Source organism: Streptopelia decaocto (assembly GCF_964273445.1).
Source record: "Streptopelia decaocto genome assembly, chromosome: 1".
Taxonomy (NCBI): domain Eukaryota; kingdom Metazoa; phylum Chordata; class Aves; order Columbiformes; family Columbidae; genus Streptopelia; species Streptopelia decaocto.
Window position 1 is genome coordinate 147,174,255 of NC_138663.1, and position 26,608 is coordinate 147,200,862.

The 26,608-nt window shown below is 39.8% G+C and overlaps 1 protein-coding gene across 2 annotated transcripts in view; it reads right to left on the reverse strand.

The window, feature by feature from the left end:
• Nucleotides 1–877: 877 nt before the first annotated feature.
• Nucleotides 878–26,608, reverse strand: part of UXS1 (UDP-glucuronate decarboxylase 1) — a 68,038-nt gene continuing 42,307 nt past the window's right edge. For both annotated transcript variants that reach the window (XM_082043748.1, XM_082043747.1), the window contains 8 exons: nt 26,144–26,203; nt 23,664–23,785; nt 10,807–10,926; nt 9,373–9,416; nt 8,097–8,157; nt 6,632–6,689; nt 3,776–3,879; nt 878–1,711 (listed from right to left, as the gene is read on the reverse strand). In XM_082043748.1, coding sequence (XP_081899874.1) covers nt 1,580–1,711; nt 3,776–3,879; nt 6,632–6,689; nt 8,097–8,157; nt 9,373–9,416; nt 10,807–10,926; nt 23,664–23,785; nt 26,144–26,203 — 701 coding nt within the window. In that variant the 3' untranslated portion in view covers nt 878–1,579. The remainder of the gene's footprint in view (nt 1,712–3,775; nt 3,880–6,631; nt 6,690–8,096; nt 8,158–9,372; nt 9,417–10,806; nt 10,927–23,663; nt 23,786–26,143; nt 26,204–26,608) is intronic.

A 26,608-nucleotide genomic window follows, 5' to 3' on the forward strand; every position in this document is an offset into this window, starting at 1 on the left:
CACTGGAACAAGACCTACACATGTGAGCAGGGAAGAAACTGTTTCGTCTTAAAAGGATGACTGCAAACCCAGCCCAGACAGGGCACACAGCAAAGACAGCAGCACCATCACTGCTGGCATCTGAGGGAACTTGACCAGACAGGGACCCCAAGCCCTGTCATCACCAGAAGGCTCTGGTGGACCAGGGGGCCTAAATACCACCCTGCTCGCAGGGTCCTCGCAGGGTCCCCCTGGGGTCCAGGCATCAGGTAATTCCCGCTTTGACCGTCAACATAAAGACACTCGAAGCTCATGAAACCTCAAATTTTAATGAGACAAAGTCAAGTCGCTTTGCTTGATGAGATTTAGGATTTTCAGTTTTGAGTAGCACTAAGCCCAAATAGCTTTTAAAAACCTCTACCGGTCTCCCCTCCTAGGTATACAGTCTTTGGTATTAAAAATAAAGGGGAGCTATTAAAAATAAGGGGACCTGGATATTTTATATGTTTATGTTGTTGTTTTTTTTGTTAAGATGACATGCATAGTTATCAAAGTTGAAAGCATTTACTGGCAATTCATTAACTGTTTAAAACAGAAACATTTCCTCTGTTAGGGAGACTGAAGTTAGACTCTACGGTTTGAAAAAACAAATGTTACGGTCCTGCATCACTATGAACTACCTGAATTGGAACAATTCACGTTGTTTTTGTCTGATCTATTTCAACAGGCATCCTGCAGCCCTTCCTATGTATCTATCAAGAGACAAGCAAAGAAAGACCAAAGTTATTAACTTTGAGACAATTATTTACAGACTGTTACTTTCTAATTAATATACAATAAATGCACAGATGTGTAGTGCCAGAGAAGTGCCCACAGTAAAACCCTGAAACTAATAAGCAGAAGTTTCAATATTTTATTAAAATAGCATATTCAACCACTGTAACCAATAATACATTAACTTTTTTTTTTCCCAGAGTATGCACAACACAGTAGTAGTGATTCAAAATATCCTTATCCATGGTAGTCAATGAAAATATCTCAAATTCAAGTGTACAACTAAAACTAAGCTTTTGAAAAAATGTCTCCTTTAAACAACACATAAAGCTCTCATACAGAATTCTTTTAAACTCCTCTTTACTTAGATATCAGTGTCTCTCACCTGACAATACCACTAGCTTTTTTCTTATGCATAGTAGAACATCTCATATTTTATAGTACCCATTTTATAAATAAATTGGCATCTTCCATTCCATTTGTGTTTATCTTCAGCTTCACAAAGAAACCAGTAAATAAAACTGTCAAGGACAGTCACAACAAAATGATCTCACAGCAAGATATAAAACTTGAAGATACTAAAAGATGCTTCTACTCTATTTTACATAAAAAGACAGATTTAAAAAGTGCAAGGCAAGATTTGCAGGGGAAGGGGAATATTTGTTATTTTTAGGCACATCCACTTCTTTAAAGCAAGCTTCAGAATGAAATTCCAGTTTATTCTTCATGATACCTGTTTCAAAGTCTCTCTCAAAATAAACAAGAAGAAAAAAAAATTACATCTGTCAAATGTCAAGCAGGGAATCTCCTGTCCAACTAACAGTCTTCAGTTATGTCTTGTTCTTCCTTTTTTCATCCTTGCGGGTTTTGGTTTGGGGATATACTGATTGTTCGCCTGATACTCAAGTTCTTTACGGAAGTAATGAATTGCTTTATTCAAACCTTCTTCCAAGGGGACCTGTTCCCAAAAGTGAGGAGAGAATCATATCACTCTAAGTTCACATCAGCTCTTTTCACAACAGCATCTTTTTTAATACAGCTATCAGAAGACTGTTAGGAAATCTAATTCTTAGCCTATGTAAGTATTAATAGCACCACATACTGGTTACATCTCTGCACTGCTAATGTGTGTCTTAGCTTTAAAACATCAGATACATTTTCTGACACACTAAGTAAAAAACCCAACAAATTTAAATCTCATCAGATGGTTATGACTGGTCTGTTTAGTGTCAAAACACACTTACGTAACTCTACTTTCAATTCATAATACACTGAAAGAGATAAGCACACAAATTTAAGCCCCTTCTGTTTCTAATGATTAAAAATCCTCTTTCACAGAATCTCACATCAACCATGACAATGGTATATACCACAGAAAGGTATGAAGGTGGTGGGGCTTTTTAATTTATTTCTTCAGTGTTTCATTGATATAGAGAAAAAGGGATACAAATTGTCATCCAGTATCTCATTTCATATTCTTAAATCCTATACAAATAATTGTAATTCTATATATTCTATGCCTGTATTTAAAGACTATGATTTGTAGACAGGAACAACAGAAATACTACCCACTTTTCTCAGGAGCCACATGCTCTGACATGCTTGCTGACCCCGTCATCAATACAGGAGGATAAAACAGCAGCACAAAAATGATTTGCCTTGATGTACCCACACTGAACTGCTACTTCAGAGTAATATTTGATACTGACTGTGCCAAACACAGAAGTTCAGAAGTATAAAAGTCAACTGTTTTAAACCTTTTGTGACTCTACCACTTGCCATCGTCCTCATACTTTCAGGCACAGTCTGTTAATATCTGGTGCCTCCATGAATCTTTTCAGAAGGGGTTCAGAGCTACTTTTTCCTGTTACATTTAGTAGATAGGTTCACATGCTTCCTGGAAAGATTTTTGTCTGTAAATCTTAAAAAAAAAAAAAAGTCACTGTGCTAGCTAGAATGGGGAGTTGACTATGAAAAGTCACACCCTTTCTGGGGATTAAGTAGACTTTACCTCCCCAAACAAACCAGATTTTATCATCAGCCACGTCTGGTTATACACTTGCGGTAAACTTCACCAAAAAGGTTGGGAACAGAAAAAACAGCAACCATGGGCATTTTGTATTTCTTGCTTATTCGCTGTGCAGAACAATCCTGACGTCGCCCTAGGTGGCTGGTAACAAAGCTTTATAGATGGACAGACATTATGGTGGGTGGTGAGACATTAGACTAATCCTGAGCGTGTTTCAAGCTTATCAACACACAGAACAAGCCCTGAACATCTTTTCCATATGATACTTCTACTCTAAAATAAGGGCTTCTTATTCTGGTTTACTTCGGTCCACACCACAATACTACTGCTACTACTAATAATAACAATAACGATAATAATAAAAGTGTAATCTCTCTCTGGGTAGATTCTGTTTTGCTTGAGTTTCACCTATTTCTGTTTAAACAAACTCTAAAAAGCAGATTTTTTCTGGTGCTTACATTTCTCCTTATTAATCCAAACAAAAAATTTTTGGTTACAATGATGTAACAAGATAGTCTTAACAACAATCTTACTCCAAAGATTTTCTAAAAAATATTTTATTAAATAAAAGCAATTTTTTCCTTCCATAATGCACGTTATCACTGCAAAATAGGAAGAACTGCAGCAACAACAGCAAACTCATTAGCTGCCATAACTACGTACCATATATTTCAAAGGATTCATCAGGCTTACAGAAAGGCAAACACTTCATAGTATGCATGTGAAACAGTTAAAAAGCCTATCCTAACAACACTTTTTTCTACTTAAGTCTATTACAAATGCTAATCTGCTATTCTGCATTGCATAGGCCATACAATCTTACCCAGCAGTTGCTAGGGCAACATACGAGTGTCAGGCTTTTAAACTGCCCTGGAGACTATGTTAAGCAGAAATTCTGTTAACTGGAATGTATCTTTATCATGTGGTCCTCCTCTGCCCCCCTCGGCCGCCCTGTGTTTTTGCACACACCAACATTAACACAGCTGTACGCACCACAGGTTCCCAGCCAAGCAACAACTTGGCTTTTCTGATGTCAGGTTTTCGTTTCTGAGGGTCATCCTGTGCTTCTGAGAGAAACTGGATTTCGCTCCCACTGCCTGTTAAACAAGAGAGGGCGCATTATCATCTGCAATTCACTATGCTTTGCATTTATACCTTTCCTACCTATTGTAGCACCAGGTCTTTCTGCAGCTTTCTGCTTCACAATCCTAACATTGAAATGCTTTCCACAGACACAGCTGCACTGCTGGCAACAGCTGGGTGAACCAGCTGTCCCACAGCACAATGGATTCACAAAGCATTTCACAAAGATTTCAGCATGGATTCACAAAAAGGAAGCTATGTTTGACTAGTCTAATAACCTTCTACAATGAAATGACTGCCTCAGTGGCCAAGGGGAGTGAAGACCATCTACCTTGACCTCAGTGAGGTTTTTGACACTGTCTCCCATAACATCCTTATTGAGGGCTGAGCAGACAGTGGGGTGGATTGAAAACCGGCTGCATGGCCAGGCCCAGAGCATGGTGATCAGTGGCACAAAGTCTAGTTGGAGGCTGGTAACTAGTGATGTACCCCAGGAAGTCAGTTCAGAGTTGATGATACACCAGAGGGTTGTGCTGCCATCCAGAGGGACCTCGACAAAGAAGGCTGGAGAAATGGGCTGATAGGAACTCAAGAAGTTCAACAAGGAGAAATGCAAAATCCCATACCTGGGGAGGAACAGCTGCATGGACCAATACAGACTGGGGGCCAAACAGCTGGAAAACAGCTTGGCAGCAATGGACCTGGATGTCCCGGTGGACACCAAGTTGAATATGAGCCAGCAATGTGCCCTTGCCACAAAGAAGGAAAATGGTATCCTGGGCTCCAGCGGGAGAAGTGCTCTCAGCAAGTTGAGGGAGATGATCTTTCCCCCCTCCTCAGCAATGGTGAGATACATCTGGAGTGCTGGGTCCAGTCCTGGGCTTCCCAGTACAAGAGAGACATGGACATACTGGAGAGCATCCAAAAAAAGGCCACAGAAATGATGAAGGGACTGAAGCACCTCTCCTGTGAGGACCGGCTGAGAGAGCTGGGACTTTTCAGCCTGGAGAAGAGAAGGCTCAGGGGGATTTTATCCATGTGTATAAATACCTGATGGGGAGGGTAAAGAAGAGGCAGCCAGGATCTTTTCAGTGGTGCCATGTGACAGGACCAGAGGCAATGGGCACAAAATGAACCACAGGTGGTTTAATCTGAACATCAGGAAACGCATTGTTACATTGTTACTGTGAGGGTGACCCAGCGCTGGCACAGGTTGCCCAAGGAGGCTGTGGAGTCTCCACCCTTGGAGATACTCAAAAGCTGTCTGGACATGGTCCTGGGCCACTGCTGGCCCTGCTTGAGCAGAAGGATTGGACCAAATGACCTCCAGAGGTCCCTTCCATCCTCAACCATTCTGTCATTCTGTTAGCACTTCTGCATTGTAAAAGGACTTCAATTCCTTTTTGTCCATACTCTGCAGTCTGATGTCAATAGCCAACATGGTACTTGCCTTTCCTCATGACAATAAGCAGAAACAGGACAATTTCTCTAACCAAAGGTAGCTAATAGTTTACATGCTATGTTACTGTGAGATTTTATGGCTGTAGAACTAAACCACCTTTTTGGGTGGACTGAAACAGATCCAGTTGTTTGTGAACAGATAAATGGAGCTAACAATTATTCTATGTGCCTGATGGGTTTGGTGTTGTGATTTTCAATTGCCTTCACTGATCTGTGGATTCACAAATGTTTTCCAGAGAGGATAGCCCTCTATTAGAAACATCACGTGCATCAGCTTCCATACTGTATGTTTGAACTTGCCTTTTCCAGATCCCTCAGAAGCACTTTTGGAATCTACCGACTAAAAACCCTTGGCTAATGGCACCAGTATGTTTCCTCTCATTAGGAAGCTGCACTAAAAGACTAAGCACAGCCACGCGCTTCCATTCTTGAGAGCCCTGATTTGCTACAGGTATCAAGAGCAAGAACAAAGAGAAAGCCACAGTGCTTTCTTCCTAGCCACATAGCTGGGAGGTGCTGACAGCCCTTGCAAGAGTCACTGGTGGATCCATGAAAAATAGAGACAGACTGTCACCACAGCATCATGTTTTTTAACGGTAGTTGAGGGAGAACAGCCCGCATGATTGTGAGGAACCACGTTGCTGAAATATCTGTATTTCAGCTAAGATGTTAGGCAAGGCATTTTCATTCATGTATTTTACATTTAATAGAATGTCCTGAGTTGGAAAGGATCCACAAGGATCATCAAGTCCAACTCCTGTCCCTGCACAGGACAACCCCACAGTTCACACCATGTGTCTGAGGGTGTTGTCCAGTCTCTTCTTGAACACTGTCAGGCTTGGGGCTGTGACACCTCCCTGGGGAGCCTGTTCCAGTGCTCCACCACCCTCTGGGGGAAGAACCTTTTCCTAATGTCCAACCTAAACCTCACCTGGCACATCTTCCTGACCTTCCCTCATGTCCCAGGACTTGAGGTCCCAGGTCCTCCAAGCCCTTGTGCCAAAACAAAGCTAAAGAAGTTCAAAAATCACTATATAAAATAATGGGTATAGACTGCAGATACACAGAAAGAATGTATTCTTTCTACAATTCATGCAATATTTTACATACAATTGAGAGGATTTGGATTATCTCAAGAATATTTAATTATATGATCAGGATACAGTTAAATGGCTTTGATAAAGTTATTAAGAAATCCAAAGACTTACTAAATTATCCATATATTACACACATTAATCAAGTAATAATCAGCTAATGACAATAAGTACTTCATAAGCTTTAGGAAGAATTAGTTATCATACTCACCAACAAGTTTTTTAATTAACTGGGCAAATTCTAGGATAGTGTGCTCTTCTGGGTTTCCCTAGAAATAGAAGAGGTATTCATTACGATAACAATTGAAAACCTTACGACAGGCTAGCTTTCTGACATGAGACACTTCTAACACGGTCATGTTAAACTCTGAAAAAGCCAAACATTATGCCTTAGTCCTACTTTGATGAAAAAATGTAACTTTGATAAGATTCATACCCATTGGAAAAGTTGCCCTCCATTACATTTGCCTTGCTAATTCAATGTATATAGGGGGATGCCCAAATAAATCAGTCTGTAAAGAATGGGCAAATGCACCTCACTCACAGTGAAGGCATATGCTACTCAGCAGCCCATACAACCACATCATCAGTTCGAAATCTGGATCTAGGGACTTTGCTGAGTTGAGGACAGACAATATAACAAAGAAGTATGCTAAAGTCTCTGTTCATCTAAAGTTGGGAAATCAAAATAATTTGGCTGCAATCAATTGCTTCCTCATTTACTACACCTTACATATCAATATGTATAAAGTTACTTGCTCTCCTATACAGTAGTCCTTTTTTTAACTTTTTTAACCAGCTTGCACATGAACTCCGGATCAACATCTCAAAATAAAATTCAGAAAGCTTCCTGTTAGCATTCGCTCACCATCATCAGACTCAATTCCTTCCACCCTAGCTTTCCTCATTGCAAAACTCTTTTTTACTATATTTTGTTTGATCTAAAGCTGAGCATTTAGGTACATAGAGATCTAAACACTGAGTTTTCTGGAGACGAAACGTGATGGGGTTTAAAAAGACAAGCATAGAAATTAATTCATGGCCACAGTAAAAAACATAGAAATTAATTCATGGCACAGTAAAAACGGAAAATCTAGCGAACAATTCCCTGAAGTGTTGTATATATGATTTGGCAAAAGTTGGCATACACAGAAATGAGCTGGCATATGCATCCTTTTTCTATTCTTATAGCCACTGCTGAGAAAAGTTCTAAGCAGCCGTAATCAATACCAGAAAATTATACAATCAAATACTTCCCCATTTTCCTCTAATCAAGGCTAGTATGAAGTGATATCTAATTATTTAGAGCTAATTATTCCTTCAGTGTTTTTTTCATTAAAACCAGGCTTTAACCATAATTTCCTGGGTGTATTTTGCATGTGCCCCTCTCTGCTAATTTTGTTTTTTTTTTTCATATTCTAGTTGCACAAATCTTTTCGCTAAAACAAATGAAAAACTCTAGTAAATTTATCTTGTCCTTGGAACTACAAGATCTCAATATCTAGGGGATTAATCTCCTTTTTAAAAAAAAAATACATGGAAGAACATATTATTCATAATGGAAAGAGCTTTTCTACTCCATTTAATTCTTCTACAAATCAGCATCAGTGATGAGGAAAACAGGGGTAATGTTGGCCACTACACAGTAAACAGTAGAGCACAGCTGTCGTACTCACCAAGTTGACAGGACTGCTCACATTGCTGTTCATCAACGCCACCAACCCATTCACAAGATCACTATATAAAAGGTAAGAACAGATTGAGGCAATTTCTACTTGCCTATAAATAATATTCTTGTCTAAAAAGAGAGCTACCTCCTCAGAGCTGTAGCAAAGCAGATCAAGCAGCTGAGCAATACTGAAATTAGATTTACAGTGTATTTTGCAATGGGTGCAATGGCTGCTTGCTGTAATGTAACATATACTGAACTAAAGGTTAGTTTGAAAGGGTGATTATCTTCGGGACATACTGGCTACAGTTCATGTGAGAATGTGAAAGAACATAAAAAAAAATCAAGTTACTAAAAAATTAATACTTCCTCTTCCCTCTGGTATCCAAGCATATTTAGAGGCCCACTTGTAACACATTTCAAATAAAGTAGTTAGGTTGTAATACAGATGCACATGACACCACCACCTGCTTTGCAGTTTGTTGTTTGAATTGTCTTCTCGCTTTCAGAAATTCTTAAACCACATTTGTTAAAACACAGCATTTTGGTGCTACCTCCTCCTAGCAAAATAACCCAAAGTTATTTTGGATTATTAGCGAACTCAGCATTTTGCCCCAGACATAGAAATCCAGATTCCTTTCATTATGACTCACAGTCAGGAAAGGAGTGGCTACTTTGAACTGATGGGGTTTCCTTAATGTCTATCACTGCTGTCATTACTTTAAGCAGAGGGAGAGAACATTTCCAAGCAGCGGATGATTAAAACAAAGCAGAATCCTGGCACGGAAGTGCAGCCGGCACGACAGAACAAAAGATTCTGAGGTACAGACTCACTTTTTCATAGTGAAAGCACATTCTGCCTTTGCTTACACGGCAAATATTAGCTCCAGCAATTCCCTCTCAACTGGTTCCTTCCCCAGAAAAGGAGGCACATGCCTGCAGAGCTCCCACACCGACCACAGCACCCCGAAGACACGAGGTGGCAGTACTGCATTGAAATGTAAGGGCTGACACACTGCTCAGACTGAAAGCAGCACGAAAAACTTCCCTACCCGTTACTTGCTGTCCTTTGAAGGGAAGAACACATTAATATTTTAATTAAAAGTTCTAAATTACCTAATGTTTTGTTTCTTGGTATTTTTAAAAACTTCATTGTCTTTCTTCTGAAAGTAAAGCTGGCCTAAGAATGAACATAATTTCTTTGACTAAAGTGCATACAAAGCTGGTCAAGCTCAAAGAACGAGCAAGTAAAATAAATATCACACAGTACAAATGACACTTACCTGACATACTGGAAAGCTCTTGTCTGAGTTCCAGGTCCATAGACCTAAAACCAGATGAAAATAGAAGAATTACATAAATATAAAAGTCCTCTTCAGCCTAATTATCTTCTCCTTACTCTTCTAAAAAAATGTCCCAAGAAACACCTGAGACACAAGCTCAGTGTTGCAGGAATGGAAAAAGATGTGCATGCAGAGCCTTTGGCAAAGAACCAGTGCTTTGAAAGTCTCTCTGCTCTTGGATGTGTCTCCAGGAAACATAACCTTAAGCATTTTGTTAACTAGAACTCTGGGTGTAGGAAACATTCTCAGGGATGTAGGACAGAGTGACACTTTGTCCTCTCCTGGAATATTGAAAGAGGCTGCAGCATTCACTCAGCCAGAAAAGACAGCCAAATATTTAAAGCAAACCTCAGAATACTAAGATGTGGTTATGATGAGCAATTTTTATTTGCTCATTAACATCAGATAACTGACTTCAAAGAGACCACCAAATGTTAGTGGTCTCTAAAAAACTGTCAAGAAAAACAGCACTGTAAGCATTTAAAGGAATCAGAACAAAAAAAATCATATGACTGTCTAAATATTACTATATGGGCAAATGGGAAGTAAAATAATTTCTAGTGGCTAGAACTTTGGAGTAAGCTAGTTGTTGCAGTTCAAAACAGATATTAAGACATACCTACAGTGTACATTAATGGTATCAGATTTATTATTGTTTCACAGTATAATTATGTGCAGTACTAAAATCTCTACACTACGAATACCTAAACCCTGGAAGTTATCAGTAGGCATATTTAAGTAGAGAAACACATATCTTACCACATGCTTGTTTTCCCAGGGAACAGGAAAGACAATACAACTGGTATACATGAAATTATGTAATAGTTTGGGTTGGAAGGGACCTTCAAAGGCCATCTAGTCCAACCCCCTGCAATGAGCAGGGACATCTGCAACTAGATCAGGTTGCTCAGAGCCCCATCCAGCCTGGCCTGGAATGTCTCCAGGGATGAGGCATCTCCCACCTCTCTGGGCAACCTGGGCCAGTGTTTCACCACCCTCACTGAAAAATTTCTTCCTTGTATCTGGCCTGAATCTCCCCTCTTCTAGTTTAAAAATATTACCCCTTATCCTGTCAGAACAGGCCCTGCTAAAAAGTCTGTCCCCATCTTTCTTATAGGGCCCTTTTAAGTACTGAAAGGCCACAATTGGTCTCTCCAGAGCCTTCACTTCTCCAGGCTGAACAACTCCAATACCATCAACAGAGTGTATCTTTGCACACATAATTCTATAGACTTGAGCTTTATATATTGAAAAACTTATTTTTCAGAGGGAGGGAAACCTCAGTGTTTTCTGAAATCTAGCTTCCTTCACAGCACATGAGGATAGGATATGAAGGCAAATGACTCTTTGCATCACTGAGAGGTCATTACTTACTGTTAGTGGTTCTCCTTGGAGGGCTTGTAGGATAAAATTACTGACAACTCTACCGTCATTCATATGCATTCGAGGACCAAAGGTATTGAATATTCTGGCAACCCTGACTTCAACTCCTTCCTGTAGGCAAAGAAAAAAAAGAATTGTTCTTACCTTAATAAGAGTGTTTTTCTTCCTAAAAGGGCAAATTAACTCTACCCTGTCCAAAAGCTTTCTTAAGAATCCCTCTTAAAACTTTAACAAGCATTGTTTTCTCAGCATGAAACACTTCTAAGCTCTAATCAACGCCACCGGAAACTGTGGAACATACAGCAAGGTAATTTATACTAGTTTGCAGTATTTGTAACGCAAATTCTCAATCAGAGCTACAACAGCTGATGATTTCCACACACACATTTTCTTCAGACAAGAACGTTAAGGTTTTTCAATAGTACCAACCAATAGTACTTCCAACAACAACTTATTTCACCTGGGACTTATCTACATTTTTTGCACACACGTGAAGTCTCACATCATCAGATATAATACCAAGGTAGCATTTCCAAAGATTAGAAAAATTAAGCACTTCAGATAATATCTTCACCCATATGATAAAGTGCCTTTGAAACCACAGTCACAAGGTTTCTCAGCTCTCTGCTACTTATTAGGCTGTGTAAATGTATGCATTACAATCCAGGTCTCTTCAATGGCTTAGTTTTTTCCAACAAACTCTTCTGTCATTCCCAAAAGTCCTTCCTGCAGGATATTTTGCAAATCTTCAAAGCAAAATGCAACAAATATGTGAAATTAGAAAATGTCTGGATAAAACATTTTAACACTGGAAAACTACAAACTCAAGTAACCTCCCTCTAGGTATTTTCTGTTTATTGATACTTACTCATCTGGACAAACCACAGTTAATGACAAACCCTACAAGAAGGATATTTGGCCTTTGTCAGCTGAAGCATGCACTTGGCTCCTGATGAGTTCAGAACAGCACAGTATGCTGTAAAAAGATAGATGCTACCACATGAGAGTGATAGCCACAAGGCAGGGAGGAAGGTGTCAACTTCAGCCCAGGCCTGTGCATCTTCCTCATAACTCCCCGCTTATAGAAAAAGCCATCCTTGTATCAGCCACAGCAAACACACTTTGTATGAAGCAAACTTCGTGCTGCTGATTCACCTGAAGCACAAGCACAAGATTCTGGAGTTGCACACATTCAGTTATTTTATCAGAGTGTACACAGAACATCTCGTATTTTCAATGCCTTTTCCTAAGGATTAGACCAATGTTTGCCATTTTGTTGGAAGACAAGGGTGTGCGTGGAAGAAGTGTATTGCTGGTACATCTGTGGCTGAAGGCTGCAGCTCACACACACTTGACTCAGCAGAGATCTGAAAACACATTTTTCTTGGAAACAAATGTAGCTTTGTGTCCAACAGAGACTTGCAGGAATAACTGATCTCTCTCGGATCTCCAATGGATTCATAAACAAATGAATCCTCAAAGAAGTTATGGGAAAGCAATAGCATTAGCTTTTTACAGATGAGAAAATGAAAGGCAAAAGGCACATTTAACACTTTAACTATTCCTTGGTGTTGAGAAATGGGAAACACCAAGTAGTATACATAAAGCCAAACACTTTCTGCTATGGAGAAGGCCAAACAACATCCATCCAGGTTTTAGCCATCATGATTAAATGTTTTAATTTGCAACTAAACTGTACGCTAGCATTAACCAGGGAGGTTAGAAAAAGCTATAGTCTTGGGTTCTTCTTACATAACAAGTGTGCAACCACAACAGAGCCAAAAAATAACCTCACAACATCCCCTTGCCCCTGATGAGAGGCCCTGGAAAGAGCAGAAGTCCCTTCCAATGCAAAATGCATCAGACGGGAACATATTCTTTTTTTCCTGCTAGCTAAAAAAGCACAGCAGAGTAACATCTCAAACATATACTTCCAGCAGCATATTTACATTACAGAGCCATTCTCAATGCCTTCACTGTATCTGGAAATATATACTCTGATACAGTTTCTCGTTCTTTCATCTTGCCCAGCACTCTATCTTAAAAAGGACACTGACTCCTTCAGGGAAGGATTGTATTTCATGCGGGCTTTCCAGACACTGCCATTAAAAACAAGCACAGAAAACGAGGCACTTGGAAGCTAGTACTCAAGATATTAAAATAACTCATTAAACAATGCTGACCAAAAAGCCTCTCTTGTACTGCACAAGCTACAGCAGCCGCCTTGTTTTCTAGTATTGCCAGGAAACTAGCAAGAGATCTAGAAAAGAAAAACACATTCACTCCAGGCACTTACTCATAGCCACAGTGAATCCAGTATTTCTTCTCTCTTCTATTTATTCCCTGCCCCCAGTGTAATGATGTCTTTTAAAATGAGTAATTTTTTATTCATAGTATCATCTAGAATAGCTTTCCTCTGCAGCCTGCTGCTTTGAAAATCTGTTTTCTCTTTAGCTGAATTTTCATTTGTGCCCATAAAACTGGGAGCTATATTCTGAAAAGAAACTCTTCCACAGACAAAGAGATTTTGGAACCAGTAAACTTAAAAATTGTCCTAGGGTCCCCTTTGTCATTTCAAGAGCATCTCCTTTGAAGTGATCCTTTTTTCATGTTGAATAACTCCCTACTCCTTTTTGTACTGTTTATGAATACTTATGGCATGGGTGGCAAACATACGGCCCATGGGCTGAAACCAGCCCTCCACCTTGTTTTATCTGGCCTGGCACTTTGTTTCTACATGGTGGCAGCACTGAGCTCCTTGTCCCCAGGCTCCTGCCAGCACTGGTCACCGTGCAGCGTGTGTGACTCGTGTTGCACTGCAGGAGCAGGAGAATAGCGGGAGCTGCGACTGTAGCTACAAGAGAGCTGTGAATCTGTGTGAGAAGAATAATAGGTGACACTGATGGGCGACACTAGTAACTGCCTTGGGCACTGAAAGACAAGACAAGACAAGAATTACCGGGAGAAGGATGGTGGAATAAGGAGAATGCTCCTCATGGGGGGTGATAAAAGGAGAATATCACTAGGCATGTCCACCCTCAAAAGAACATTCTCTTTATTCCACCATGGAAGAATGAGGAGAATGTTCATGCTGGGGAACAGCATTAAGGATAATGTTGCTGTCCAAGGAACTGGCAATGGGGGAATAAGGAGATTGTTACTGGGATAGATGGAGAAAGAGTGACTGCTGTTCATGGGGAAGGGGGTTTGAAGGAAAGGTGAGCCTGTGTGAGAGGGCCTGAGTATTATTTAACTTGGTCCTAATGGACATCTTGGTCTTCTACTTAGGTGGCACACCATACCATCTTTGGTGGAACAATCTGAATCCCAAAATGTCCAGTAAGAGAAAGACTGATGCAGAAGGAAGGCAATTTAATGATGGATGGGAAAGTAAATACACATTTGTGCTTCAAGGAGGAAAAACAGTATGTCTTGTGTGTTATGAGACAGTGTGGGTGATAAAGAAGTACAATGCATATAACCGAGTGACAAACACAAGGCCTGTGGGCTGAATCCTAAAATTACACTTGGCCCTTTGAAGGCAACCACAAGGCTGATGTGGCCCCTGGTGAAAATGAGTTTGACATCCCCGACTTATGGTATACTCTTACCTATGTTCTGTTACTCTAAATATCAACAACAACAACTATCTCCACCATATTCCCACTAGCAAAGGCAATTATTTCCCCAGATTTGTGGCAGTAAGTCATGTACAATATTTTACTATCCATAGAGAAGGGAGAAAAATGTCTTTGGCTCACATTTATACTGCTGAAGAAAAGAGAGCTTGAGACTCATCCCTGACACTAAGATCAAATATCATCAACTGGCTTCTGCCCTCATAGTTTAAGACTATGCCTTCCTATAGCAGTTTATTCAGAGAGAAAGTTCCTTGAGCGATGCAAAACAGAGCCTGGGAGCAAGCTAATAAAATGCAGCATTGTGGGCTATCAAAACACTTCAGCTCACTCTATTATTTACCAGTATGGACACATACACAGAAACTGTGCCTGTACAGACGGAGAGGGAAGACAGAAAAGATGCAAGAAAAATTGTTATGGCTTCTAGAGATACCTCCTCTGAATAAACAGTCAGACTATTCTATAGCTCTCCATCAAAAAGCAGCATTAGTTACCCAGTCTTCCCTGCAAAACAGACTTGTCCAAGGTCTTGTACACGAGTTTTTGCCACTTAGTTCTAGAGATCGCTGCTCCAGAAAGTATAAAAGTATCAATGATACTATGATGACATCTAAATTTAAAAAGACATATTTTAAGCCTTTTAAGAGAACATATCTCCTTGTGTTGACTGTCTCAGAAAACAGATCAATACAGAATACAACTCAAATGTCAAGAGGTTCTTTTAACCAAAACAGCTTGAACATACGCTGTACCTGTAATTCACGAGGGTATTAGGCAAGCTTGTTTTACTAATCAACAGTGTTTCCTTCTTTGTAAAGTCTGCGGATGTACCAGAACACCAAGCATGAATGAGACCTTCCTGCACAGAAAATCAAGAAGGGGAAAGCTGCCACTGTCTGCTCTGCAGCAGACAACTGGTTTCACCAACAAAACAAAAAATCTGCCAGGGAAAGCCCAGGCATGGATATCACTGTGACCTGATACAAATCCTTATCAATGTTTCAGCTAAAATTACTATGATTGTTGCCTGCATCTCTTGCTTTATGAGTCACTTCCTTACTGAGTCATTCTTTCCCATGTATTTCAGAGATCATTAACTAACTCTCAAAATTATTCCCTAAACCCCGATTTGTAATCACAGCAGAATTATAGCAGTGTTCACCAGGATCCATCTGTGTTTAAGCTACAATATCCTACACTGAGGCTTGGTCCAAGGTATTATATATATATGTACTGGCTATATATAAATGAGATAAATTCTTGGTTATTAACAGCTTTTTAAAACTGTTTTGCAAAAATACTGATGCCAAGATACAAATTTCACAAACAGTAAAGCTCCTGAACAAGCTAGGAAGGACAGTCACAATCACCTGACTGTTGGCACAGTGCAGGTACTCAAACACAACCAAGGCACTACTCTTCTCTTACAGCTGAAATACTACCATGCTTATAGTTCAACACTTCCCAGACTAGAGAAGCTAAAGCACCTCTCTGAGGTCTCTTCATAGCGTTATTTATACCTCTCTGCTAAAACTACGTTCTATTTCTACCTTTTGCATACCTCTTGTATATACTGTATGTGGCCAATGCAATCAGACGCAGCTCTTTTCCACCAGCACTCTGACAGGAGATGTTGCTATTGAGAAGCGATGTGTACCCAAATTACAAGGATATTCCCTTCAGACAGGGATTTTAACCTCAGTATTTTACCACACAATATGGCTTCTGAACAAGAGGTGGCAGATAATAAAACCAGTGCTGTAATACCCACTGAAGGAGAACTGTATCACAGCTTCCAGTAAGGTTCCAATAAGGGTCAGGAACACAAGCAAATGAACAACAATATATACTCTGAACAATTTAATTTTAGTCGTCTGCATAATGGAGAGTTCTGCAGAATTATTATAATGAATTAGTGTAACAATGACAGATGCAGGTGAAAGAAAATGCCTTACCACTACTGTATGAGGTGGATGCATGAGGAGGGTGCATCTTACAGACAAGGATAAGAGGTGTACCAAATTGAAAACAACACCAGAAACAACATACACTTTGCATCAAGAGATGAATGCTGCTATGGATATATTCTTATTCAAACATCAGATAAACTTAGTGAAGTGAATCAATCTCCAAAAAGAGTTTAAAGTCTTCCTGACTTCAAAATTCAATATGCACAACCATGCAGCAATATCAAGAACAAAGAACTAAGTTCTCCAGTTACCTGAGGGAAATCAGAAGATGGGATTTCTTATAGCACAAGAAAAAAACAAATCAAACCAAACAAAAACAAAACCCCAAAACCAACAACCAAAAAAACCCAACAAAACCAACCACCATCACCGAAAAAACCCACAAACAAATAGAGCACAGAGACTATGGAAAGTATTCAGACTTCTGCTGGGAAACTGCCTATGTTTATTCCGTGGCTTTGACAATCACTGCCATCCAGTCTTCTGACCTTGTCTATGGTATGCAGTTATTTTGCAGTTGTTAACAGCACAGAGCATGTAGAAACAGTAGGTACTAGAGCATTAGCAAAACCATTATATCTGAACACGGCCCAGAAGACCTGACAGTTCTTTCTTGCTTTATTTCCATATAACTTGGAAAAAGTGTTCCTCCACTAACAGAAAAAAGCCTCCTATTATATTCTCACTGTTTTTGTATTAGGAAATTCTGACAACTCAGATAAAACAACACAATTTAGAAACAGATACTTAAATAATGAAACTCTCCACTTACGGGAGCCGGCTCCTATTACTAATAACCCAGTGAAACAACAGGTTACATTTTTATAATACTGCCTCAGATTAGTGCAGATCCTTTAATCCAACAGCACAGAGAATACATACCAGCAGGTTTTAGAAAACAGCAGGGCTATCAGAAGGACTGTACAAGGATAACCGGGACAAGCCAGTTTCAAAAGTTAAGCATTTTTTAATCTCTAAATGATTACAGTTTGCAGGACTTTATGGAACCATGGGGAAGGATTTTATCTGTAGTTTCTCTTTTCCAAAGTATAAAAGCCCGTTTGTGAGACCCGAAGGTCCAACATACAATAAAGCTGAAAATAGCTGTCTCCTCTTCTGAATGAAGCTGGTTAATCAAGAAGATAAAAGTGACAAAAAAACAAATAGTACTTGAAATTTTCAATGGAACTGCCACGTTTATTGAGAATATTAACATAACTTCGAGCATGCTACCTCTTACACTTTACATAGGAATGGAATTGTGGACAATTTTTTTTTTTTCTTTCTGAATTTCACTGACTTGGTATATCATAGCTCAGATGGGACACCAGTTGTGATGATGACATCCATACTTCAGGGTTGCCAACGCCCTCTCAGTCAGCAGCGAGAGGGGCTGCAGCACCTCAGCTGGACCTCCCAGGCAGTGCCTGGGGTGACGGTCTGTATTACCTTACAGACTCCCCTCTCCAACCTTTGCCTCACTAATATTCCTGGATGTGAAACTCCTCTGCATGGCTCCTAGAAAGCTAAAGGGAAGCTGTTATGGTAGCTGTTATCACTACAGTTTAGCTTTGGTGTACATCCAACAGTAACCACCACCTATGTTATTAAAGGACTGTTGCCTGGGCTTTTGACAACTGTCCTGAGGAGATGCGATGCTTTTGCTTCCCCTTTCCCTCCTCTGCTGTGAAAACCACAAACGAGTCAATTCCATTCTTCCACTAAAAGCATCAATTCTGCATATTTTCTTAAGCGAACTGCTAGAAATCTTCATGTGACAACACCAAAAAAGAATGAGGCATGCTTAAATATAATCTATGTTGAATACCAAGGAAAGAAAACAATGAGCAATAATCAGAGAATATAGGATAAACTCCCAAAAGACATTAAAGCAAACTGCTTTAATTCAACACAGCTATTTGTTTCCTATCTAATTACTCAATAACTACCTCGTTATTCAATATTCAATGCCTTTTCAGTTTCAATCAACAGTTTTCATTACCCCTACATTTTACATCAAGGCTTTTTATGATTACTGAAACCAATTCAATTTGTGAATTAAAGATTAGGGGGAAGTACAACTCAACATAAAATAGAAAATCATTCTCATGTTGCAACTGCAATGCACTTCTATTTTTAACAAATTTCAGCATCATTGTGCATGTGTTATTCTCTCACATTTTTACAATAAACTTCACCTATAGCATGTCTTCCCTTTCTTCTGTTACCTGTTAAGATTTTTAGGCACCTTGAGTCTTCACAGTCCTGGTTATAGAATATTTTATAATGTTGAGCATAACATTTGTCCACTTCAATAAGGTTATACTTAATATTTGATTATGATAACTCCATTCACTCCTATGTCCTTAGAAAGGCACCTAATAGAATTCTTAATTGGAAGATCTAAGCTATTCTGAAACCATTTGAAAACTATCACATCACACCATGCACAGCTAAGCCCATTTGCTGTCACTGAAGCTTTGCAGAGTCACACAGATGCTATGAAAAAAAGGATGAAGAAAGTGGAAGGACATGACAAATTTCCCTGCAACATTCCATGGTGACGTGAACCATTGCTTCAGCTTTGGAGAATTTCCTTACAGATCAATGGTATAAGAGAAGTAATTAAATCTAATTCACAAAACACCCTTACTATACTCAGCATTTAAAATGCTGTGTATTTGTATTTATTACATGCCTATGCAAACATACCAGATTCCTGCCATGAAGGTAGTGTCAGATTCTGGCGAGTACTTGAATTAAAGCCAGAGTTGGAGTATAGGTGAATATTTGAATTTCCAGGTAGCTCCATGATTCCAACCACAATTTTTCAAAGAATTAAATGCATACTGAATGGCAACTCCTGAACAAAGCACAAAATTTGCAAAGCAGTGTTATGTGCTGAAACTCCCGTCCCACCTCTTTACATCTCCCACAACTGGATGTTTTCTCCGCCTTCCTATGCAATCTTATCACCTCTATAGCAAATCACACACCTGCACATGAAGTTCATGCAAAAAAAAACACTTTGGAAGGACAGGGAAGGAAGGGCAGAACAGTAACAAAGATAAGAGCAGAGAATGGAGAAACCAAACAGATCAATAAGCTGTTATAATCAGAGAGTTTTCAAAACTAAGCCTTGCCTCTAGGTGAACCTGCTTTAGCAGGTCGGTTGGACTAGATGATCTCCAGAAGTCCCTTCCAGCCCCAACCATTCTGTGATCTTGTTAAGGCAATTAAGTGAAGTGGAAAAGTCTTTCCAGTAAGGAATGCTAGCAAGCACTGAAAAAGAGATGAAGAGAATGGAATTCTGGAGAAGAATCTGAATCATAGGATGCAATTTAGTTTCCAGTTGAACAGGTCAAGGAACTAAAGCTTCCCATGGCTTGAGAAAAGTTCCAGAAGGTGGTACTTCCAATCACACTAAGACTGACCTATGTTCTCACATGAATTTACAGAGGGAGAGCTGCTCCCAAAAGCCTACAGCAAATATCTTCCCTAACTGCACAATCAGGTGCCTCACATGTGCTGAGATGAACTCGTGCATGTGCTTTGAATTTGAGCCCTGCATCTCTCCAGTAAATATTTCACTCCCCATCTCTCCTTTCAAGAAGATGCTTATATATTTCTGAATGCTACTACTGCCCTTGGACTCTTTGATATGCATGTACTGCTGGGCTTGTTTAAAGACAGCACTTGTAAAGAGGAGATTAAGTCAAGAAATAGGGGGAAGAGACCTGGGGGTCCTGGTGGACAGCAGGATGACCATGAAACAGCACTGTGCGCTTGTGGCCAGGAAGGCCAATGGCATCCTGGGGTGCATTAGAAGGGGGGTGGTTAGTAGGTCCAGAGAGGTTCTCCTCCTCCTCTACTCTGCCCTGGTGAGACCGCATCTGGAATATTGTGTCCAGTTCTGGGCCCCTCAGTTCAAGAAGGACAGAGAACTGCTGGAGAGAGTCCAGCGCAGGGCAACAAAGATGATTAAGGGAGTGGAGCATCTGCCTTATGAGGAAAGGCTGAGGGAGCTGGGTCTCTTTAGTTTTTGGAGGAGACTGAGGGGTGACCTCATTAATGTTTACAAATATATAAAGGGTGAGTGTTACAAGGATGGCGCCAGGCTCTTCTCAGTGACAACCAATGGTAGGACAAGGGGTAATGTGTTCAAACTGGAACACAAGAGGTTCCACTTAAATTTGAGAAGAAACTTCTCAGTGAGGGTAACAAAGCACAGCAACAGGCTGCCCAGGGGGGTTGTGGAGTCTCCTCTGGAGACATTCATAACCCACCTGGACACATTCCTGTGTAACCTCATCTAGGTGTTCCTGTTCCGGCAGGGGGATTGGACTAGATGATCTTCTGAGGTCCCTTCTAATCCCTAACATTCTGTGATTCTGTGTGATTCTGTGAAATGCTTAATCATAGGGTCAAAATAATTGAACAAAATATCATTGCCAGCAAAAGACTGTATCAAACAAGTCTTGGTCAGGACAGGCTGCTGAGGAATTCTGACAGCTCTGAACAAAGAGGGACCTTGACAAGCTTGAGAGGTGAGTCTGTGTGAATCTCAGGAAGTTGAACAAGGCCAAGTGCAAGGTCCTGCACATGGGTTAAGGCAATCTCAAACACAACTACAGGCTGGGTGAAGAAAGGATTGAGAGAGCCTTGAGGAGAAGGATTTGGTAAGTTGGTTGATGAGAAGCTCAACATAACCCAGCAATGTGCACTTGCAGCTCAGAAAGCCAATTGTGTCCTGGGCTGCATCAAAAGAAGAGTGACCTGGACATCAAGGGAGGTGATTCTGCCCTTCTACTCTGCTCTGGTGAGGCCTGGAGTCCTGTGTCCAGCTCTGGAGCCCCAGTACAGGAAAGACACGGACCTTTTGGAGAGGGTCCAGAGGAGGCCATAAAAATGACCAGAGGGCTGGAACAGCTCTGCTGTGGGGACAGGCTGAGAGAGTTGGGGTTGTTCAGCCTGGAGAAGAGAAGGCTCCTGGGAGACCTTGCAGCAGCCTTTCAGTACATAAAAGGGTCCTACAAGAAAGCTGGAGAGGGACTTTTTACAAAGGCATGTAGTAACAGGACAAGAGATAATGGCTTTAAACTGAAAGAGGGTGGATTTAGATTAGATAGAAGGAAGAAATTCTTCACCATGGGAGTGGTGAGGAACTGGAACAGGTTGCCCAGACAAACTGCAAATGCCCCACCCCTGGAAAAGTTAATGGCCAGGCTGGCTGGGATTCTCAGTAGCCTGATCTGGTGGAAGGTGTCCCTACCCAGGACAGGGGAGTTGGAACTAAATGACCCAAACCATTCTATGATTCGATGAACTTTGACTAGATTCAAGAACTGTTCTGATTCAAATGGCCTGTCTGGAAGTATAATGTAGAAGTTAATTTTTATTTTATATATTTTGGAAACATGATTAGGTATTTAAGGTATCTCATAATGTGCATGTTGATGGAAATCTTCCTAAGAAATAACAAAAAATATGCAGAAATAAGTTTGGTTGTTTCTTCTTTTTATTGAAGCTGAGAAGATTTTGGAAATATTTTGTTCTGAAATCCTGTAAATCAAGTTGCTTTGGGCTAGGTCACTCCTGTCTGAAAACCCTCTTAAAAGCACCATACTTATTTTCATAGCAGAAGTCAGACCTTTCCACTAGCAAATGATAATGCTTCCTCCACTAATAGCATATCATCTAACCTCTGAAGAAAAAAAACAGCTTAGTGTTTCAGAAAATACCCGAATGTGGGACAAGCCTGGGCAGACTTCACTGGCCCATAATACAGTACAAGAAATATCTCTCAGATATGTCCCTGGGACAGAGAGCTCATTTACATAATGAGTTTTCACTTAACGTATGTGTGCACCTGCAGTTCCACCTTACAAACCTTTACTATCCTTTGCAAATCCTGCATAAAATTTATGGGATAGTATCAGGACTCTTCCTGTGGCTTTAAGATATAGCCTGTTATTTTCAAATGACCTACAGTCTTGCCCTTCTAGAAGAATACTGCAATATGTACTGCAACCTTGCCAAAAAAAAAAAAAAATGCAATACCCTACACAAGAATTTATCAATAAAACTACAATATTCAACTGTCAATGGATTTTCTGACCCACAAGGAATACTTTGCTACAGTAAAGTACAGAAGACATCATGATGTAAAAGTGCAGTACCACCATATTTGACCTTAAATTATTTAAAAGAGAACAAAGGAGACAGAGACCTCTGACTGTCTGGCTGAAGAGATGAGAAGATTACTACAACCTCTGTACTAAAATAGCATCCCTAAAGTCTTACCACTTAAGTTTAATTCTGTTTTCCAGGTTTTTGAAAGCACTTGATATTTTATAATTTAAAGGTCTAAAAGTCTACAGAATATACTGATACAGAATATACAGATTTATACCTTTATGTATTAAGGCTGCAAGCAACAAGAAATAGTGGCATGATTTTCTTCAGTATGCCACATTTCTTCTAATTGAATGGTCTCCCAGAGACTAGCTGAACAGCAATTAAATAAGATTCACACACAGGCAAAGAGTTGATGCTGGGCTAGTTAATGATGAGTTCCTTCTTGATGATTACAGAACCCACAGAAACTGGCATATATAATTTCACAAACATATTTTAAATTGCATTTTTATCCTTCTGATGCCGTGTTTGCATGAAAAAGTGCACTACATAGCTGCGTATTCACATGTATTGTTAAGGGCTGTATTTATACCTACATATTTTAAGACACTTCTAAAGTGATTTAAAATACATTGGTCCTATATGGGTACTCATTAAAGAACTTCCTCATTTTTACCTGTATATTCCGACTTCAATTATGATCATTAAACATTCCACATTTATCAGTAAAGGCCCTATTCAGCAAAGCACTTCTCAGCACAGGACCAACTTAAAATAACTCTGTTATCTAGATCTCGAATTAGTAAAGTCACCCCAGTTTAATCTAAACATAATTTATGATACTGAAAGACATAATATGTCTATTGAGGAGACTAAAGCACATTTTCTTGAGGAATATTGCTCATCTGAAAAACACAGCAGATGGAAGCAATAAAAATTTTGCACTAAAGAACACAGATTTTGAAACTACAGCATGAAGTCTCCTACTAAAGACAATCTCTTTTGCCCTCCTAACCCTAAATACACATATTCCATTTTTGCCATACATTTGGCCTTCATAATTACATAAAATCCATTCAATCTGATACAAGTTTAATACCTGCTTCATGTATGCATAGCACATGGTTTCTGCAACCCGCTTTCCTTCATCATAGCAGGCTCTTGGACCTATTGGATTCACATGGCCCCAGTAATCCTCATTTTGAGGGTGAACTTCAGGATCTATGTGGGAAACAAAACAAAACACCTTAAAATATTTTCTGTCAAAAAGGTGACTATATTTAATGAATATTTCAGTAGGTCATTGGTGTTACAAAGTTTAACAGCTTCCCTCTGAACTATACACTCAAAAATATTAAGTTTCAACACCATTCCTTAAAAGCGTATTCAACGGAACCATGAAAATGACAGTTACAGAAGATGTGAGGCAAGATAACTGAGTGCAAGCAAACAGCTGCCATCATCTGCTTTCCCCTATAAATACGTGAGAACTGAAGGTTAAATTCAAGTCTTCTCTGCAAAGACAAGACTACCTCAAGGGCACAACTAGGACTATTATCTAAAGTAATTCAGAAGAAACAGACTATGTAAGGCAGGACTTTTTACTGTATTTGGAAAAAAAATAAAGCATCTTCAAGTTTTACAAAACAAGAAACAAGGAAAGAAAAATGGACAAAATGGAGAAGTACTGCATTTCTTAAAGAAGAGTAGAGTCATGTGCCACAATGTACTTGCTATGTTCCTTCTGCTTTATCCTAACCATTTTTACTAGCTATAACTGGACACAGACAATCCTTTTGTCTGATCCAATACAGAAGTTCTTGATTACAAAAAAGCCCACAAAAAAACACCCCCACGAATCATCACCACCAACAAAAAACAACCAAAAATCTCCTAGGAAGCTCTGTGTGCACTTTATTTGCCTGAATCAACACAATCACCTCGTTACATTTCCCCACTTTGCTATCTGTGCTGCCCCATCCTTCTCACCAGGTTTGAAGTTTGCGTAAGTTACTACTAAACTTTCAAGTTGTTACAGGCTAATTTTTGAAACAACTTTGACAGTTCTGACTAACCCTTCCAGTTTTCATGCTGCTCACAGACATGACTACAGATGAATTCCTGCCATATGAGAGCCACAGAACAACGGTAAATACAGAGAGGTTTTACATTATTATAGAAGCTTGCAGTATTCTTAAAAGGGCCCCAGAAGGTGCTGTGATCTGGAAGGCCACTTCAGTTTGTCCCCCTTCTGGCAGAGGAAGCCCTATGAAGCACCTGGAAACTTTCTGTACAACACTGCTTTGAGAACTCCCAAGAAAACAGCTATTTTCTGACTTTATTTTCTGTCCTTTATTTCTCAGCAAAATGACCTTGTCTGGTTAGTCAGAGTATGACATGAACAGCTGCTCTCCACTGGCTTTTACTGCCACAATAAAGCCTGAGACAGGGAGTTTCAAGTTTTCACTTCAGCAAGCAGACTGCAGCAGAGCTATGAGGCTCCAGAACTTTATTTTCTTGCCTGTTGGTCCCGTGTTCCAGAAGAGTGTTCAGAATGTTTGTTCAATTACAGTAGACTCCTTGGGGCTACCATTTTTATCTGTGGAGCCTGACCATGGATAATCAAAGGCAAGGGATACTCAAGCTGCTTATCTGGTGGCCTGGTCATCTTAGTGGATCTCTTGCTTGTGTATGTGCTTTGAATCTCCTTGACTGAAGCTATTCCACCAGAAGTGTGCTCCTTCAGGTACGTTCTTTGTTCTTCCTCATGTTTCCTTCACAAAGCTTTGTATCTTGCTACAGAGGTATTTTTTGTTTGCCTGTTTGTTTTTTTAAGCCTAGGCTCTCACAACTAGTAATGTTGAGCAGTGACTGTGCCTGCAGATCTCCATTAACCTAGCAATAGTGTTACTATCAATTAGGGAAGAGTTCACACAGCAGAAAGTTTCTCTACTAGGCACACAGTCTGTCACATATCCCAAGGAAGGAGGATAGTGAAGATTCTCACTTCATCCAGCTAGCCATTCTATTAGTCATGTCCTTGCTACTTCACTTCTTAGTAACAGCAAAAGAAGGAGCACCATATCTCAATATTCTGTTTTAAGTGACACTGCAATGGCATGCATGCATGATCACTGTTTTCTCAGCTTGGAGGCTGTGTCCTTGCCTCTTGCACTGTGCTGCACACATGGGGGCGACTGCTAAATTTTAACAATACAATTCATAAGAATACCAGGAAGAGAGAAGCAGATCTGCTACTGAAATGATCTTTCTTCACAGGTTTTATTATGGCATCTGGATTTTAATCAGAGTTCAACACTGAAAATTACCCCACAAGGCCTTATGAAGAAGAATCATAAACTACAATATAGGAAAGTTAAAGTCTGAAACTCCTTCCACCGCTCTGACTAGAGATTTAGAGCATGTACTAATGCCTAAATCTTAAGCTGTGAGAAGTACATCAGATAAAGAAACAGAGCTAAGACAGTGATGAAAATCTATCAATCATCCAAAATAAGGTTTGTCAATAACCTTTTACACAGATCTCAAGAGTTCTAAAGACTGTTTTTTCTTTCTTACCTCCATATACCTCTGATGTAGAGGCCAGCAGCAGCCGTGCTCCAACACGCTTGGCTAACCCTAAATTTTGGGCAAGAAGGAAAGCAGAACATAATTAAATGAAGTTCAAGAATCTGTCAGTGATGCTAACTGCTTTAGAGTGATCCCATTTTCCATGTTTTTAAAGAGAATTCCGTTTCTCTCACTAGATAAATCTAGTTGTAAATCACATCCATAGCTCCCACTGTCAAGCTAGAAGACTTGAGAAACAGCAGAGTAGCACCCACATGTGTGACATGTTTGCTTCTGGGACTAAAGGTTACACTGAAATGAGATCCAAGAACTCAATATATTAAACTGTAAATGAAGACCAAGGAAGCACAAACCATTCCAGTTATGAAATCTGGATCTTGAAACAAGATGTCATGATCACCAAAACTTAAAGATAAGTTGCATAAACTCATACAGAATAATATGCCGTAGGAC